The 15,192-nt window shown below is 43.3% G+C and overlaps 1 protein-coding gene across 4 annotated transcripts; it reads left to right on the top strand.

Annotated features, from left to right (window-relative positions):
• Nucleotides 1-42: 42 nt before the first annotated feature.
• Nucleotides 43-14,555, top strand: LOC308480112 (aurora kinase C-like). 4 transcript variants are annotated; one of them, XM_081011463.1, is made up of 9 exons: nucleotides 43-242; nucleotides 5,364-5,433; nucleotides 5,879-5,954; nucleotides 9,272-9,341; nucleotides 9,910-10,101; nucleotides 10,965-11,103; nucleotides 12,480-12,628; nucleotides 12,820-12,994; nucleotides 13,950-14,555. In XM_081011463.1, exons 3-9 carry the CDS (start codon nucleotides 5,879-5,881, stop codon nucleotides 14,121-14,123), a joined length of 975 nt encoding a protein of 324 aa, XP_080867589.1. In that variant the 5' UTR covers nucleotides 43-242; nucleotides 5,364-5,433; the 3' UTR covers nucleotides 14,124-14,555. The 4 variants fall into 4 exon arrangements, with proteins under 4 accessions (XP_080867589.1, XP_080867590.1, XP_080867587.1 ...); XM_081011464.1 differs by lacking the exon at nucleotides 43-242 and adding an exon at nucleotides 4,757-5,148; XM_081011461.1 differs by lacking the exon at nucleotides 43-242 and having other exon boundaries at nucleotides 4,757-5,433.
• The last annotated feature ends 637 nt before the right edge of the window (nucleotides 14,556-15,192 follow it).

Below are 15,192 nucleotides of genomic sequence, written 5' to 3' on the forward strand. Positions count from 1 at the left end.
ATTGCATATACAATGCATACCCGTTCCACTTTTGCCCTTGAAAAACAGGAGTTGCACTTTTTTCTTGTAGAGTTTCAAAAACCTGCAAAAGCTGTTTGACCAGAACCAACAGAGGGCATAAAGAATTTGAGCTGTCTCAAACCAAAACGAATTTCTGACTGCAAACCTGAGAAATTACATACTGGAATGCCGCTCTAGACCACATGGGCCCCCCTTGGCCCTGCAATTGATTACTCTTACAAGTGAGTCCCATGGAGTTCAATTGGACTTACTCTCTAGTAAGCTTGTTCACAACTGCTTCCTTGCCTCCAGGGCCTGCCCAATGCGCTTTGGTGCCTAAGGCGAACCACAAAACCCACACCCTTCATGCAACCTGACTAGGACATTTTCCATGTTTGTACAGCACCAAGCACTCACCAGCTCCCAGCAGGGCCAGTGGTCAGGGATGACTTGACTCTGCAGTGTTGTGTTGTGTTGTGTTTACACTGGGGCCTGGGAGACCAGACTTCAAATCCCCACTCAGCCATGCTGTTCATGGGCCAGTTTCTCTTTCTTTCTTTCTTTCTTTCTTTCTTTCTTTCTTTCTTTCTTTCTTTCTCTCTCTCTCTCTCTCCCCCTCCCTCACACACACACACTTTGCCTAAACCTACCTCACAGGATTGTTGTGAGAATTAAATTATGAGGGGCAGAACCCATGCACACCACCTAGAGCTCAAGGGATTAGAAAGTGGGGGCACATGAATGCAATAGATCCATTGTAGTCCTGTAATAGGGACGTGGGTGGCGCTGTGGGTTAAACCACAGAGCCTAGGACTTGCCGATCAGAAGGTTGGCAGTTCGAATCCCCGCGACAGGGTGAGCTCCCGTTGCTCGGTCCCTGCTCCTGCCAACCTAGCACTTCGAAAGCATGTCAAAGTGCAAGTAGATAAATAGGTACCGCTCCGGCAGGAAGGTAAACGGCGTTTCCGTGCACTGCTCTGGTTCGCCAGAAGTGGCTTAGTCATGCTGGCCACATGACCCAGAAGCTGTATGCCGGCTCCCTCAGCCAATAAAGTGAGATGAGCGCCACAACCCCAGAGTCAGCCACGATTGGACCTAATGGTCAGGGGTCCCTTTACCTTTACCTTTAGTCCTGTAATATTTGAAATACGAAGTCAAGTGGAGGAGGTGACCAAGGCAAAAATCAAGGAAACAGGTGGTGGGAAGCAGAAGGAAGGCGAGAAAGTGAAAGGATGGGCAGGCAGAGGAGGAGATGGCAAGGTGGAAGAGGAAGCTGCTGCCCCACTTGGACTTTATAAGGCAGGATTGTCGTAGGCACTGTGTGAAGCTGTGGCAGAAGTGGGGCAGTAGCTTGCTGCTCTCTTATAGTCCTGCTGCTCTCTGGGAGCTTGGCGAATAGGCTTGCTGCTCTCATGGCACCTTGAGGACAAAGAAGGGAAGTAGCTATGGCAACCTCACCATGCAAAGCAGCATTGGGTCAGCAGCTTCCTTTTCTTCCTCAGTGCCACTTCTCTTGGGTACCGTCTGAGGCAGCTGCCGGTTCTGCTTGTCTCTTTTCTCTTGAACTGGAGGTCACACTGACACCTCACCTGGTTGTAAACTGCTTAGCAATCTTTGTTGGGTTCCTCTTTTATGTCCTTTTAGATTGAACAAATAAAGAATTCACCAGTGAATGCTAGGGTTGCCAGCTTCACTGTCCCTGCTCTGCTGCCTTTAAGAACAACTTGACACACACAAATTTAGCAGATGAAGCTCTTCCTGGCTTCAGAAAAAGCTCCAGCTACTTACTTTCTGTTTGTCAGGTTTAAGCTGAGGCTCCAATACTTTGGCCACCTCATGAGAAGAGAAGACTCCCTGGAAAAGACCCTGATGTTGGGAAAGATGGAGGGCACAAGGAGAAGGGGACAACAGAGGACGAGATGGTTGGATAGTGTTCTCGAAGCTACCAGCATGAGTTTGACCAAACTGCGGGAGGCAGTGGAAGACAGGAGTGCCTGGCATGCTCTGGTCCATGGGGTCACGAAGAGTCGGACATGACTAAACGACTAAACACCAATAACAACAACAGTAGCAGGACCTGTTAAAACAATTGGCAGCCCTAAGCATGATGGAAACTCAAGCCGTTTAGCCTTAGAAGCCTTGGCATAGGAGCAGGGCCAGGGAAAAAAACAAGTGCAAATGTATTAATATCAGATCAAAGATTAGAGCCACATCTGTACACCATCAACATTTTATAAAAAAACAGTACGCCTTTTAGCTCTGCTATGTTCTTTATTCATGAATTTGGCTTTTCCATACCCTCCAATATTTCTCCAATGAAAATAAGGATGTCCCATTCCATAATGATAATTTTACTATTTATACCCCACACATCTCACTGGGTTGCCCCAGCCACTCTAGGCAGCTTCCAACATATGTAAAAACATAATAAAACATTAAACATTTTTAAAAGAAACTTCCCTATACAGGATTGCTTTCAGATGGCTCAGGGGTCGGATAACTCCATACCCTCCAACATTTCTCCAATGAAAATAGGGACATCCTAAGGAAAAGTGGGACATTATGGGATCAAATCAGAAACTGAGATGGCTTCTCTAAACCAGGGACATCCCTGGAAAATAGGGACACTTGAAGAAAATAGGAACACTGCTTTTCACATCTGTTCCACCCCATGCGAACTGATCTAATGAACCCTCCCAATTGTCCTTTGCAGAGCTGTAGAACAAGCAGCAAATTTGCATGTTCACCACTCACTCAGATGGACCTTTTTAAAAAATTGCTTTCAAGAATGAGATTTGTGATGAGTCAGCAAAGATGATTAAATGCAAAGGACAGTTTCCCTGTACCTTTAAAAGTTGTAGAAGGTTGGGAGGGGGCCAGAATTACAGCTGCAGTTGCCCTCCACACCCTTTTATGGCACATAAAAATTCTGTCATTTACGTAACAAGTGAAATAGGGGTGGGAACCTGTGACCTCTTACTTAACAAAGTCATCACAGTCATGTTTGATTTACAGCTCTGGTAAAGAACATTCCATGCTTTGAGGCATTGCCACTGGTAGCTATATTATGAGTTTTATCCTCCAGTTGTTGTTGACTCCCAACTTCCCTCTGCCCCGGCCAGGTATGTCCAACAGTCAAGCACAATGGGAGCTGTAGCTTCCCCATCCCTGTACAGTGGTACCTCGGGTTAAGTACTTAATTCATTCTGGAGGTCCGTTCTTAACCTGAAATTGTTCTTAACCTGAAGCACCACTTTAGCTAATGGGGCCTCCCACTGCCGCCATGCCGCCGGAGCATGATTTCTGTTCTCATCCTGAAGCAAAGTTCTTAACCCAAGGTAATATTTCTGGGTTAGTGGAGTCTGTAACCTGAAGCGTATGTAACCAGAGGTACCACTGTATTAAAGGTATTGGAGCCTTGAAACCCTTTGCACCTAGTCTTTCAACTCCCAGAAACTGTGTGACTTTAAGAATGGATCTTGGCTCCAGTCTTTGCACCTGAATCCATTTGCAATGCAGAGGAGGAGAAAGGCCTGAGCTGATAGGACAGTGACTGTAGAAAAAGCCTGCACTAAGGCTGCTACTGAAATCCTGCTTTTTTCTGGAGTTCCAAAGAACTCTGCAAATTGGTTTGGTCTATTAGGTAATGAACTATGAATATAGGAGTTGCAGAGTGGGTGGGATGCTATGCCAAGTAACCTAGCTCTGTAGATTTTAAGAGAACAAGTACTTTCTGAAGGACATTAATTTAAAGATAATTGAATGCTTTCTAAATGATGCATTTTGAAAAGTTTTTAGTGCTGATATTTTGGCATAATTGCTTGTTTTATGTGATGGGTTTTCAATTACCTGGGATTAGACATCATTGCTCTAGATCATAGGTAGGCAAACTAAGGCCCGTGGCCCCATCGCCTTCTAAATCCGGCCCGCGGAAAGTCCGGGAATCAGCGTGTTTTTACATAAGTAGAATGTGTCTTTTTTGTTTAAAATGCATCTCTAGGTTCTTTGTGGGGCCTGCATGGTGTTTTTACATGAGTAGAATGTGTGCTTTTATTTAAAATGCATCTCTGGGTTACTTGTGGGGCATAGGAATTCATTCATTTTTTTTTTTTCAAAATATAGTCCGGTCCCCCACAAGGTCTGAGGGACAGTGGACCGGCCCCCCGCTAAAAAATTTGCTGACCCCCCCACTCTAGTTGAACTAGTTCCCATTCAACGAAGAGGGTATATAAGCTGTTGGGGTTATTAACCAGATTCTCACTCCCCATCCTGCCTCAGCTGATTTAAATGAGAAGGTAAATCAATGGATTCCTGTTCCAGACAACAATGCATTTCTACTCCATACAGGTACTCCTGGTGCCTTCCTTTGTTGCAATTCCCAGAGTGATAGCAGTGTTGATGTAATGCAGAAAAAAAAAAAGTGTTATGGGAATGGTTGTAGCTCAGTGTTAGAACAACCGCTTTGAATGTAAAAGGTCTGAGAGTCTCCTAGGCAGAGGTGCCAGCTTCTCCAGAGGATTGAGAGGGCCCAATGCGATATTGTATGGAGCTAGGGGCAGAGCTGAACATCCTATGAAAAACAACTACCAGACATTTAGAAGACATCTGAAGGCAGCCCTGTTTAGGGAAGCTTTTAATGTTTAATAGACTACAGTATTGTATTTTAATATTCTGTTGAAAGCTGCCCAGAGTGACTGGGGAAACCCAACCAGATGAGTGGGGTATAAATAAATTATTATTATTATTTATTAAACTGAGAGTGGCTGGCCCCCTCAAAAAATACTTGGGGGGGGGGGACAAAACTGCTTCAGTCCCTAGGAGTCATCAGCTTTTCTCCCAGGCATCTCCAAGGTAGCACTGGGAAAGACTTCCACCTGAAACCATGCAGAGACACTGCTGGTCAGTGTAGACTGGGTCTGGGCAATCTCAGGTATTCATATGTATGGCTATCTTCTCCCCCCCCCCCATCTGACGCATATCTCTGATCTCAGGTGTAGGGCAGGTAAAGGTGTGGCTCAAATGAACAAGTGACAGTGAACTTCTGATTGTGTCTCTGCAAGCAGGAATAGGAACTGGAATTGGCAGCACTTGGCACTGAGCAGAACTAATCCCTGCCCAAAGTGAGGCTTCCATTTAGTAGGAATTGTGGTAGCGGGGCATAAATCAAAGCCAGGACTACAAAGGAAGATTTTGGAATGCGTTTAGAGGCTGCTCCCAGTTTTTCCTTTGAAGCTGAATCACCTAATGTCATGTGACATGACATCAGGAAATTCAAAAACTGTCCTCAAAAACGTGTGTGATAATAAATTAGCAAGGCTTCATTGTAAGATGCCACAAGACTTTTTTACTTTTTCCTTGTGTAGCTCCTTCTTCCTGCATTGGAAGCCCAGCATAGCCTGTTGTGACAGTCAAAGCTCAGCTCAGGAAGAAACCGTAAGTTTTTGCTCTTTGTGTCTCAGGTTCTGGGGTGTATCGGGCCTTGCCCAAGTACCAAACTTCCAACATATAGCAACCCAAATTCCAGACAAGTTGGTGCAGGGGCATCCCTACCGTTTGGCAAACTGAGACAGTCCCCCACAGTGGCAAATGCTGGGAGCAGGCAGAAGAAGCCCCCTGGGTATTACTGTCTGGATAACAGAGCTGTCTGTATGCTACACAGCCTGCCTAGCCACACCCAAACCATCCAGTTGCCTCAAGTGCAGTGGATTATACTATCCTGTAATTAGTGCTTAAGTAAGATTCAATTGCCCCGGGGAAGGTGTCTAAGAAAAGCCCTGCTGGATCAAGCCAAAGTCCTATCCAGTCCAGCATCCTGTTTTCATAGGCAACCAGATAATCTCTTGGTTCATCCCTTTATGCTTTTATTCCTAAAACAAAGATGGCAAGATCAGCAGTACAGCAGACACCTGTAAGAAAACAACTCAACAATGACAAAGGAAGATTGGAGCCAAAAGGTACGTTGCTTGCCGTTTCATATTGTATGTTCTGCATCCCATTCAGTTTTGACACAGAGCCATAGTCGGGTATCCTGGTAAGCTTTCTGGGCTGGCCTGAGATATTTTGCTGTCAGAAGTGGAATACAAATGGAACCTTCCACCAATCAGTTGTACACCAGAAGAGGGAGATGGCCTTATTGTGAGAGGCTTTCTGTTTTTTCCATCTTAGCAGAAGTTTATGCTTCTGTCTGAGGGAAACATATTCATTAATTAAGAGGGGTAAATTAGAGTTCCTATATTTACTGTAAACTCTCTTCAGCTGGGTTTTAGCTTGCTTGCACTCTTTGTCGAACCACCTGGAAGATCCCACTGATCTTCTTGAGCCACTGTTCTTGATCTTAGTTCTCAAGTGGTCTTGCAACCTGTCATTCAAGATCTTAAATAAATCCATAGGCGCAGCAGCAGAGGTAGCTAAGATAATGGCAGTATGAATAGCCTTTAAGTCAGCAGTATGAAGAAGCTGGGTCAGTGCTAGATTGAGTACTGGGGTCCACTTAATAGTATTGCCTGCAGTCACACCTAAGTTTGCATTACAGATTGAGTTTTGGAGGAAGAATTATTAAATACTGGGCCTACTAGTACCACTGTTAAAGGTAAACGATCGCTTTCAGTATTATGGCCCACTTCCAACTCCATGACAAACTAATATGCAAATTGTGAGGTCGTAATATAATCTATCACACTGCTTCCATGCTTTGTAAAGTCGGTATATTCCCCAGGCCAATCGCCCTCTATCATACCATTTAATATTAGCAAGTCCCTCCGCCTTATAACTTGGGCTAAACAAAGCCCATGATCTTTAGACAGAAGGGAGGTACCTCTGGCAAAGTAAATATCTGGTTCCAGAATTTGATTGTAATGGGTGTACAGTACAAATTTACATTGTTGACTCCCATGTGTGCATTAAAATACCCTGCAATGATAAACACTGCAGTAGGACATAGGGATTTGATGGATTCTATATAATTTTCTAGTTCTGTCCAGATAGTATTTACAGTAGTTTTGTTGTTGTTGTAGACAAAGTGGTATGTAGACGTTAATCAGCATTAAACATACTTTCAGAACTATAACCAAGACAGCAGTTGCAAACGGGTTGCATGGAATCACGGCTGCTGTAGTTGCATTCAACTTTGTGGAGGAAACATGTTAGACCCCCACTAGCCCTACAACCTTTTGTTGAGGGAGTGGCTGTCTGAGTGACATTTGTATCCGTTAAGCAATATGGAGACATCTTGCCATGTTTCTTGTAGCAGAACCAATCAGTTGCATCAATGTCATGGCTGAAAAAGTTATTTCCGCACTTTGCAGCAGAGAATCCCATAAAAGTATCTCATTGGGGGCACAATAATAAATGAAATAATGAGCAATTTGCCTTTTCATGATACTCAAAATAAGCTTCCTGAGGTAACTGCCTCATTCTGCCTGAGCTTCCTCCACCTTATGATTCAACTTCCACCTCTCATCCCAATAGGCCCCAAACTTAGTAGGAAAAGATGGCTTGCCTCGTGCTTTATGGGCAAGGGGCAAGATGAATTAGTTACTCCTTTCTTGAGAACCATGTAGGAAATTTTAGGTCCACTCTTGCGTTTCTTGGCTCTGTTCCTTTTCTTCTGCTTCTTCATGTCTTCTTTAGGATATCTTTCTTCTCTCCTGCTTCCCAAGCGCATGGTTAAACTATGGAGTCCACTCCCACAAGAGGCTGTGATGGCCAGAAACTTGGATAGCATTAACAAAGGAAAAGACAGATTCAGGGAGGATAAGGCAATCATTGGCTCCTAATTCTGATGACTATGTTCAATCTCCACTGTTGGAGGCAGTAAGCTTCTGAATTCCAGTTGCTGGAAACTGCAGGAAGGGAGAGTACTGTTGCCCTCGGGTTCTGCTTGCAGGCTTCCTAAAGAGAACAAGATGCTGAAACCGATTGCCTCATCCAGCACTCCTTGTGTTCTTAGTGCCGCACTTACTAGTTCTTTCCAGAACTGGAGATCTTTTTTCTGTCTTGATTGCTTTTATAATTCTCTAATTCTCTCCTCCTTTAGTACAAAATTATGTGCCAGTACACTGATTTCCTTATTGCTCCCTTCTCTCCTAAGCTGTGCTTTACGATAGCAATCCTGTAAGCAGAGAAACAACGGCATACCTTCCAGCATATTAACAGTAATGGTTGGTTTGTAATGCTTTTGTAAAACCACTGCAGTGCAATTTAGTGTTTCCTCGGGAGGCTTAAATCACCTTGGAGCCTCTTGCACTGTTAGTGGAGGAGAAACATTTGTAATTTAGATTTTTGCATTCACTTGATAAAGCTAATTGAAACAAGAACTCCTTAGTTGCTTATGTAGAAAAGCACCCTGAAAAAGGATGCTGAGTGTGAAGCAGCAAACATGGGCAACCTTTAGTCTTGGATTGCTTTTATAAAGCTATGTCACTATGTGTGTATGTGTTTTTATTGTAGGCAGAGCAACTATGAGTGGTAGTCATGGAATGGGTGGAGATCGCCACACCTTTCTGCTGATAATTTCAAACATGCTTGTTTTGTTCTTAGTGACTGGTTTTGTGTATTTCTGTTTGTAGTTATATAGAGCTTTCAGTATGATAGCGAGTTATATAAGCAAGTTTGCCCCCTCCCAAATGGAGGAAAATAATTCTTAAATTATGCTAGTTAAGGACGAACAAAAGCAGTTCAATTACAGAGTATGAACAGCTTTTGAAAAAGTACTTGTTAAGTATACAGTGGACCATCTAGTTATGTACCGCTCCGGATATGGAACTTTCAGGTTATGAATGCGGCAAACCAGGAAGTGTATTCTTCCGGGTTTTGCCGCATGCGCATGCACGCTCAATCATGCCATGTGTGTGCACAGAAGCGGCACCTCTGCTTATGGACTTTTCAGGTTGTGGACGGACCCCCGGAATGAATTTACAGTGGTACCTCAGATTAAGTACTAAATTCGTTCCGGAAGTCCATTCTTAACCTGAAACTGTTCTTAACCTGAAGCACCACTTTAGCTAATGGGGCCTCCCGCTGTGCCACCGGAGCCCGATTTCTGTTCTTATCCTGAAGCAAAGTTCTTAACCTGAAGCACTATTTCTGGATTAGTGGAGTATGTAACCTGAAGCGTATGTAACCTGAAGCGTATGTAACCCAAGGTACCACTGTAATTCGTATTTGGAGGGTCCACTGTACAGCAATTCAGTTACATGAAAATTATTTTAACTAGATCTATAACTACTGCCCATCACATTATGCCTCTAAGTTGGTGCAATTGTTGTTGCAGAAGAAAATGCATCTCAAGAAAATGCATCTCAAGCAAATGCCAAACGTGACTCTGGTTCTCTGCTTCCCAGGTAACTATTTAAAAGTGTCTGGTGATGACTATTACACTGGAGGAATCTTCTGCCATGTTTCAGTTAAGAATGGCTTTGATACCGAATTAGAAACTAGGTGTATGTATCTTGTACACACATCGTGCTTTTTTCTGTAGTTATGTACCTTTTGTCAACCTTTGCCTTTCTTCTAGTTTCTTTACAGGTGCAATATCTTGATGGATGTTTGTTTAATCTTCTCAGTGGCATATTTTAATCATAATGCCCCTGATCAGTCATAAGAAAACTGCCTTGTATCTACATGTCAGTCTACTCCAGCATGTCCTGCTTGGACTACCTGTGACACCTCTGCCCAAGTCTTCAGAGTTCTCCCCCTTTACATGCTACGCACCTGTGCAGACGATGCGAGCATGGTCACTGAGCGCATTGGCCAACCTGCCCCTGAGCACATTCACGTGGGTCCATCATCTTGGACAGCAGCAGTGCTACATCGGAGATAGGGATTATCCAGATATTATCATGCTGGTAAAGGAAATGTATGGTTCTCTTGGTTTAGTAATTGATTTTAACTGCCCCCTTTGATTTACAGGAAACTGTGGGGCACCTCAGACTTTGAATTTGGCAAGCCACTTGGCAAGGGGAGATTTGGAGCGGTGTACTTGGCCCGGGAGAAAAAAACTCACTTCATCTTGGCCTTGAAAGTCATTTTCAAATCATTGCTGGAAAAATCTCAGCTAGAGCACCAGCTCAGAAGAGAAATAGAAATCTTAAGTCACCTCAGGTAAAGCAACTGAATGCAGAGGCAGCTGCCTCATACAGAGTCAGACCATTGGATAGCCATCTGTCATGGATGCTTTAGCTGAGATTCTTACATTGTAGGAGGTTGGAGTTGGTGACCCAATGATTGGTTCATCCAGTACTATGTCTGTGTTAACTGGCAGCAGCTCAGAAGTTTCAGACAGTAGTCTTTCCTAACCCCACCTGAAGATGCTAGGCACTGATTTTTTAATGTGTCTCCTCCCCCCCCCCCTTTTGTTTTAATGTATCTGTGTGGTTTGGTGAGTTGGTTGGTTGTAAGTCACTTTGTGTTTCCTTGGGCAAGATAAAGCGGCTAACAAATCTAATTAATTAAATTATCAGCATCAGCATCATAAAAGCTACAAGGTAGGGCCTTCTGCAAGCAGTGCAGATGCTTACCGCTGAGCTAAGGAACCTTGCTATGGTCGAGGAATTATAGTCCATCAGGATCTAGAGGGCCACGCAGTCTGCATACCTGCTCTGTGCTAAATCTGTCAAAACATGGAAAGCCTCATTATCACCTCTGAAACATTGTGTAGATGTTATGTAGTCCAAAACATCTGGAGGACACCAGGTTGGTGCACCTTAGTTACAGCTGCAATCTTATGCCCCCCACCTGCCTAAGAGTAAGCCCCACTGAACATAATGGAGATTTGCTTCCAAGGGAGCATGCATTGATTGATCCAAACACAACTTGTATCTCAATAGTATCTTCTTCCTGGATGGGGCAATTGCTTAGTACATTCATTTGTAGACCGTGTGTCTACCTATCACAGCCGCTTACTTCTTATGTGACCTAAACCACAGGTCCTCTCCTTTTTTCCTTTAAACAAAAAATCTCCCTAGACACCCAAATATCTTAAGGATGTATAACTACTTCCATGACCAGACCCGGGTTTTTCTGATGTTGGAATATGCTCCAGGAGGAGAACTGTACAAGGAGCTACAGAAGAAAACACACTTTGATGACATCAGAACAGCCACTGTGAGTACAAATGCAAAGGCTACTGTTCTACACAAGGAGCTGGCTGGAGATGAAGTAATGCAAAACATAGAACATATGGCTGGTGAGCTTGGAGTAGTCAATATTTATTGGCGGCCTTTCCCGTTTTGCCACCTGAGGATTCAGTCACCCGAGGCCACTGCTTCAGTCCACCTCATGGGTGAGCCAACCCTGTTTGTTGGCCTAATGTGCCTCAGAGGGTGTAGATATTCCTTAAAGAAAACCTGGTAGGTAAATGTATTGTGAGGAGAGCAAAGCCAAGCCCGTTTATGTGTGTCTGTGTCGTCTTCTGATTTGGTTCTACAGCTGCAAACCAACATACCGTCTATGATGTTGAAGCAGCTTTGACTGGCCCCAAACATTGTGAAATAACCAAGCCATGGCTTTCAGAGATGGAGAAGGACATTTGGGCATAAAGGATGGCATAGCCCATTGCACCAGTGCTTAAGGTCCAGCCTGTTAGCATATGGCGTTTTTATGCAACAGCAGAAGTTGCCTTTAGTGAGAGTCTTTGATTGGAGCATGCCTTTCATTGGAAGGTAATCAGATTGAGACGGAGTATAAAATAAGAAAGCTTATGCTTATTAACAGAAGGACATTCTGGAAAGGAAAGAATTCTATAGTCCTAGCTAACTAACTAGTTGGAGAAACAAAAAAGCCATACTTGCCCCTTTGCTCTCAGAAGATACATCAAGGATGGCCTCATACTCAATCCAAGTGTGAGAAATAAGTTGCAAACAGGATGCAACCTAAAATGTATCAATCTAAACTGTAAAGGACTTTGTTTCAGTTGAAGAAGTGGACTAAAGAGATTCCTTTTGAGAAGAGGAGGTGCACTGAATTTAATATTTACTTCCAGACCCCATTAGTAGTTCTCCAAATGAAGTTCTAGCCTAAGGATGAGAATCGCCAAAAGCCACATTATCTTGGCTGGGGGGGAAGAGGTTGGAGTCTGCCTACCAGTGGTAGGTGGAGCCAAATCACAAGTGGGTGGGGTCAGAACATCATGTGCAATGGTCAAGTACCTTACGCCATGGGATGAAATACAGCCCTCCAAGCCTCTCTATTTTGCCCTTGTAACTCTCCTGTGCAACACCCTATTCCAGGGATTTTTTTCTGATACTGACACAATGGTTGGCCAATCAGCGCTATGTAAACCCAACTCTTTCTACAGTGGGAAAATCATAAGTTTTCTACCCAGACTCATAGAGGAAACCTTATTGTGCATTACAGTAGCAGTGAGTGCACTTTTAATCCAGTCTCACTGCTAAATTTATGTACAGTTGCATGCAGTCTTGGTTAACAGCCAGAATTAACTTACCTATTTTTTTTATTTTCTGCGCATCATACATCTACAGTATATGGAAGAAATATCTGATGCTCTGATGTACTGCCATGCTCTAAAAGTGATCCATAGAGATATTAAGCCAGAAAACCTCCTGTTAGGATTAAGAGGGGAGCTGAAGTTGGCAGACTTTGGATGGTCAGTGCATGCTCCATCACTTAGGTATGTATACATATATATTTTTAAGAATTCAATACTGTTGGGAAGAGTCATGTGAGCAAAAAAATTCACCTGCTAAATTTCTATTTGGCAACCGTGAAATGCAGAATGTGTCCTGTTAAAAGTGAACCCATTTTAAACTGGATTTCAACTGGCAATTTTAAACTGAACCCATTTATTTTTAAAAAAAATAGGAGGACAACATTCTGCGGCACTGCAGACTACCTTGCTCCAGAAATGATAGAGGGGAGTCCACACAGTGAGAATGTCGATGTGTGGTGCGTTGGTGTCCTCTGTTACGAGTGTCTTGCAGGATATGCACCATTTGAAGCACCAACACAGATGGAGACTTTCAGAAGAATAAAAGATGTATGTTCTTCTGAACAAAAAGCTTTGAGAGTAAATGGAATTTGCAATCTACAGCTTGAAACTTGGGCCCAAATCTTGATGGTTTATCCTTGAATGGGCACATTAGGTTATAGTATCAAGCTTAAGAGCCATGAGCCAGGATAGCTAACCCACAATCAAGATCTGCCCCCACCCGCCAGATCATGTGGCCTGCCAACCCTTGATGCTTTTTCCTCAAAATCTAATCAAGAGATAACATCCTCTATTATTTAGAGCACACTTTTTAAAGGGCAGAGTGCATAATCTTCCGATTAGGAAATAAAAGAGCCCCCAGCTGCCTTTTTACATAAGTTCTTTGATCTCAGATCTTAGCACTAAGTGCCACAGAAGATGAGCCCTCTGCCTGCTCTTGAAAGAGTAAAAGGCAGGGTTTCCTCCCACCGCCAACACTGGAGTGGAAAGAAATGTGTGTGTATACCAGAGTTCTGAGAGACTTCGTGTCTGGTGAGTGTGTGTGTACTGCTTGTTTAATGAATGCCCATGCCTAGTGTGTGGCTGCTGGTACATATACATGACCCGGAAAGCTGTCTGTGGACAAAGGCAAGCTCCCTCAGCCTGAAAGCAAGATGGGTGCCACAACCTCATCATTGCCTTTGTCTGGACTTAACTGTCATGGGGTCCTTTACCTTTTTTTACCTTTTATACCCTGACCATAGCCCCACAGACATGTTGCCCTTTGAGGGATGGCAGTTAACATAACCCTATTTCTAGAGGTGCTGTACAAGATACATAATTGACAAGGTCCTTGTCCAACAGTATGAGCATCTTAGGGCAAAGCTGATGTGCAGATAGGAAAGCTGCATGGGGGTGGAGAAGCAGATAAACTGGCACTAATGCATTCAACTTTTTTTAAAAAAGCAGAAGACACAACTAGCTTCATAAGAAAATGTAACTTAAAACATTCTTTTCTTCCAAGGTTAACTTTTCATTCCCTTCTTGGGTGTCAGATGGAGCCAAGGACCTAATATCCAAAGTACTCAACCGTACACCTTCCCTGCGGCTTCCCTTGAAAGAAATAATAGCGCACCCATGGGTTAAGATCAACTCTAGGAGAATCTTGCCACCTGTCTACAATGAAACAGAAGAGTAAATGCCTGTGTATATCCAGAAGGCTGTTGATTACTCCACATGTGCATCTGTCTTTTTAGATAGTTGGCTGCAATGTCAGACAGCAGATGAACCAGAATATCAAGCTTCTGCTTTCTGCTAAACCAGGTGTGAGAAGCCAGTGCCCCAGCAGCTGATGTTGGAATCCATCTCCTATCTTCCCTGACCGTCGGCCATACTGACTAGAGATGGGAGTTGGAGTCTAACAACATCTGGAAGGCCACAAGTTCCCATCCCTCCTAAACCACTCTTTTACAAAGAATTTACAAAGAATTATTGTCACTACTTAGCTTGTAAATTTACTGTTAACTGTGGAACTTTTATGAACTGATATAATAAGAAAAAAAGCTAAACTTTGTATAATTTTAAACTTTGTATAATTTTAAAGAAATAAACACTTGCTAATGAATCTCAATCTAGCTGCAAGTTGGAAAGATGGTCCAGAGCTAATGTTTAAGTATGCAGAGCTTTCTCAGGATCGCTATGTTGAAGAATTGATGACGAAGCACATACAGTGGTACCTCGGGTTACATACGCTTCAGGTTACATACGCTTCAGGTTACAGACTCCACTAACCCAGAAATATTACCTCAGGTTAAGGACTTTACTTCAAGTGTTTTAGTATTGAGAAAGCTTTCAAGTGCTCCAGAACACTTATGTCAGAATTAGATGTTCAGTTTTCAAGGAAAGGTGGAGGGTTCAAGATATAATGAAAAGGCCAAACATTTGCTTTGCAACAGTCTTAAGATGGAAGACACAAGGTGTTATGTGTATCTAGTTAGGACAGGTTGTACTAGGTGCAAAATGATTTCAGGTTCTATCAAGGGCTACTGCAAAGGGACAATTGGCCACTCTTCCTTTGAAAATACAAAGCCAGCAGTAAATCGGATATTTACAAAAGTGAGAAGCAAAGAATCAGAAGGAAGAACTATTGGCTCCCTAAACCTAGATGTGTGTTTCAGTCATTTTCATTTTGTGTGATCACCTTCTCTGGTCGATTAGGACCTAATGCTGACAGCTTTCTGCTGGGATGGTGTCTGGTCAAAAAGATG

The sequence above is a fragment of the Podarcis pityusensis genome (genome assembly GCF_964106645.2).
Source record: "Podarcis pityusensis genome assembly, chromosome: 6".
Taxonomy (NCBI): domain Eukaryota; kingdom Metazoa; phylum Chordata; class Lepidosauria; order Squamata; family Lacertidae; genus Podarcis; species Podarcis pityusensis.

Coding starts and splice junctions, on each gene's coding strand:
- LOC308480112 (XM_081011461.1), top strand. CDS start 5,245: ATGTCATGTGACATGACATCAGGAAATTCAAAAACTGTCCTCAAAAAC. Junction 5,434..5,878: donor GCTCAGCTCAGGAAGAAACC/GTAAGTTTTTGC, acceptor CCTAAAACAAAG/ATGGCAAGATCAGCAGTACA. Junction 10,102..10,964: donor GAAATCTTAAGTCACCTCAG/GTAAAGCAACTG, acceptor AAATCTCCCTAG/ACACCCAAATATCTTAAGGA.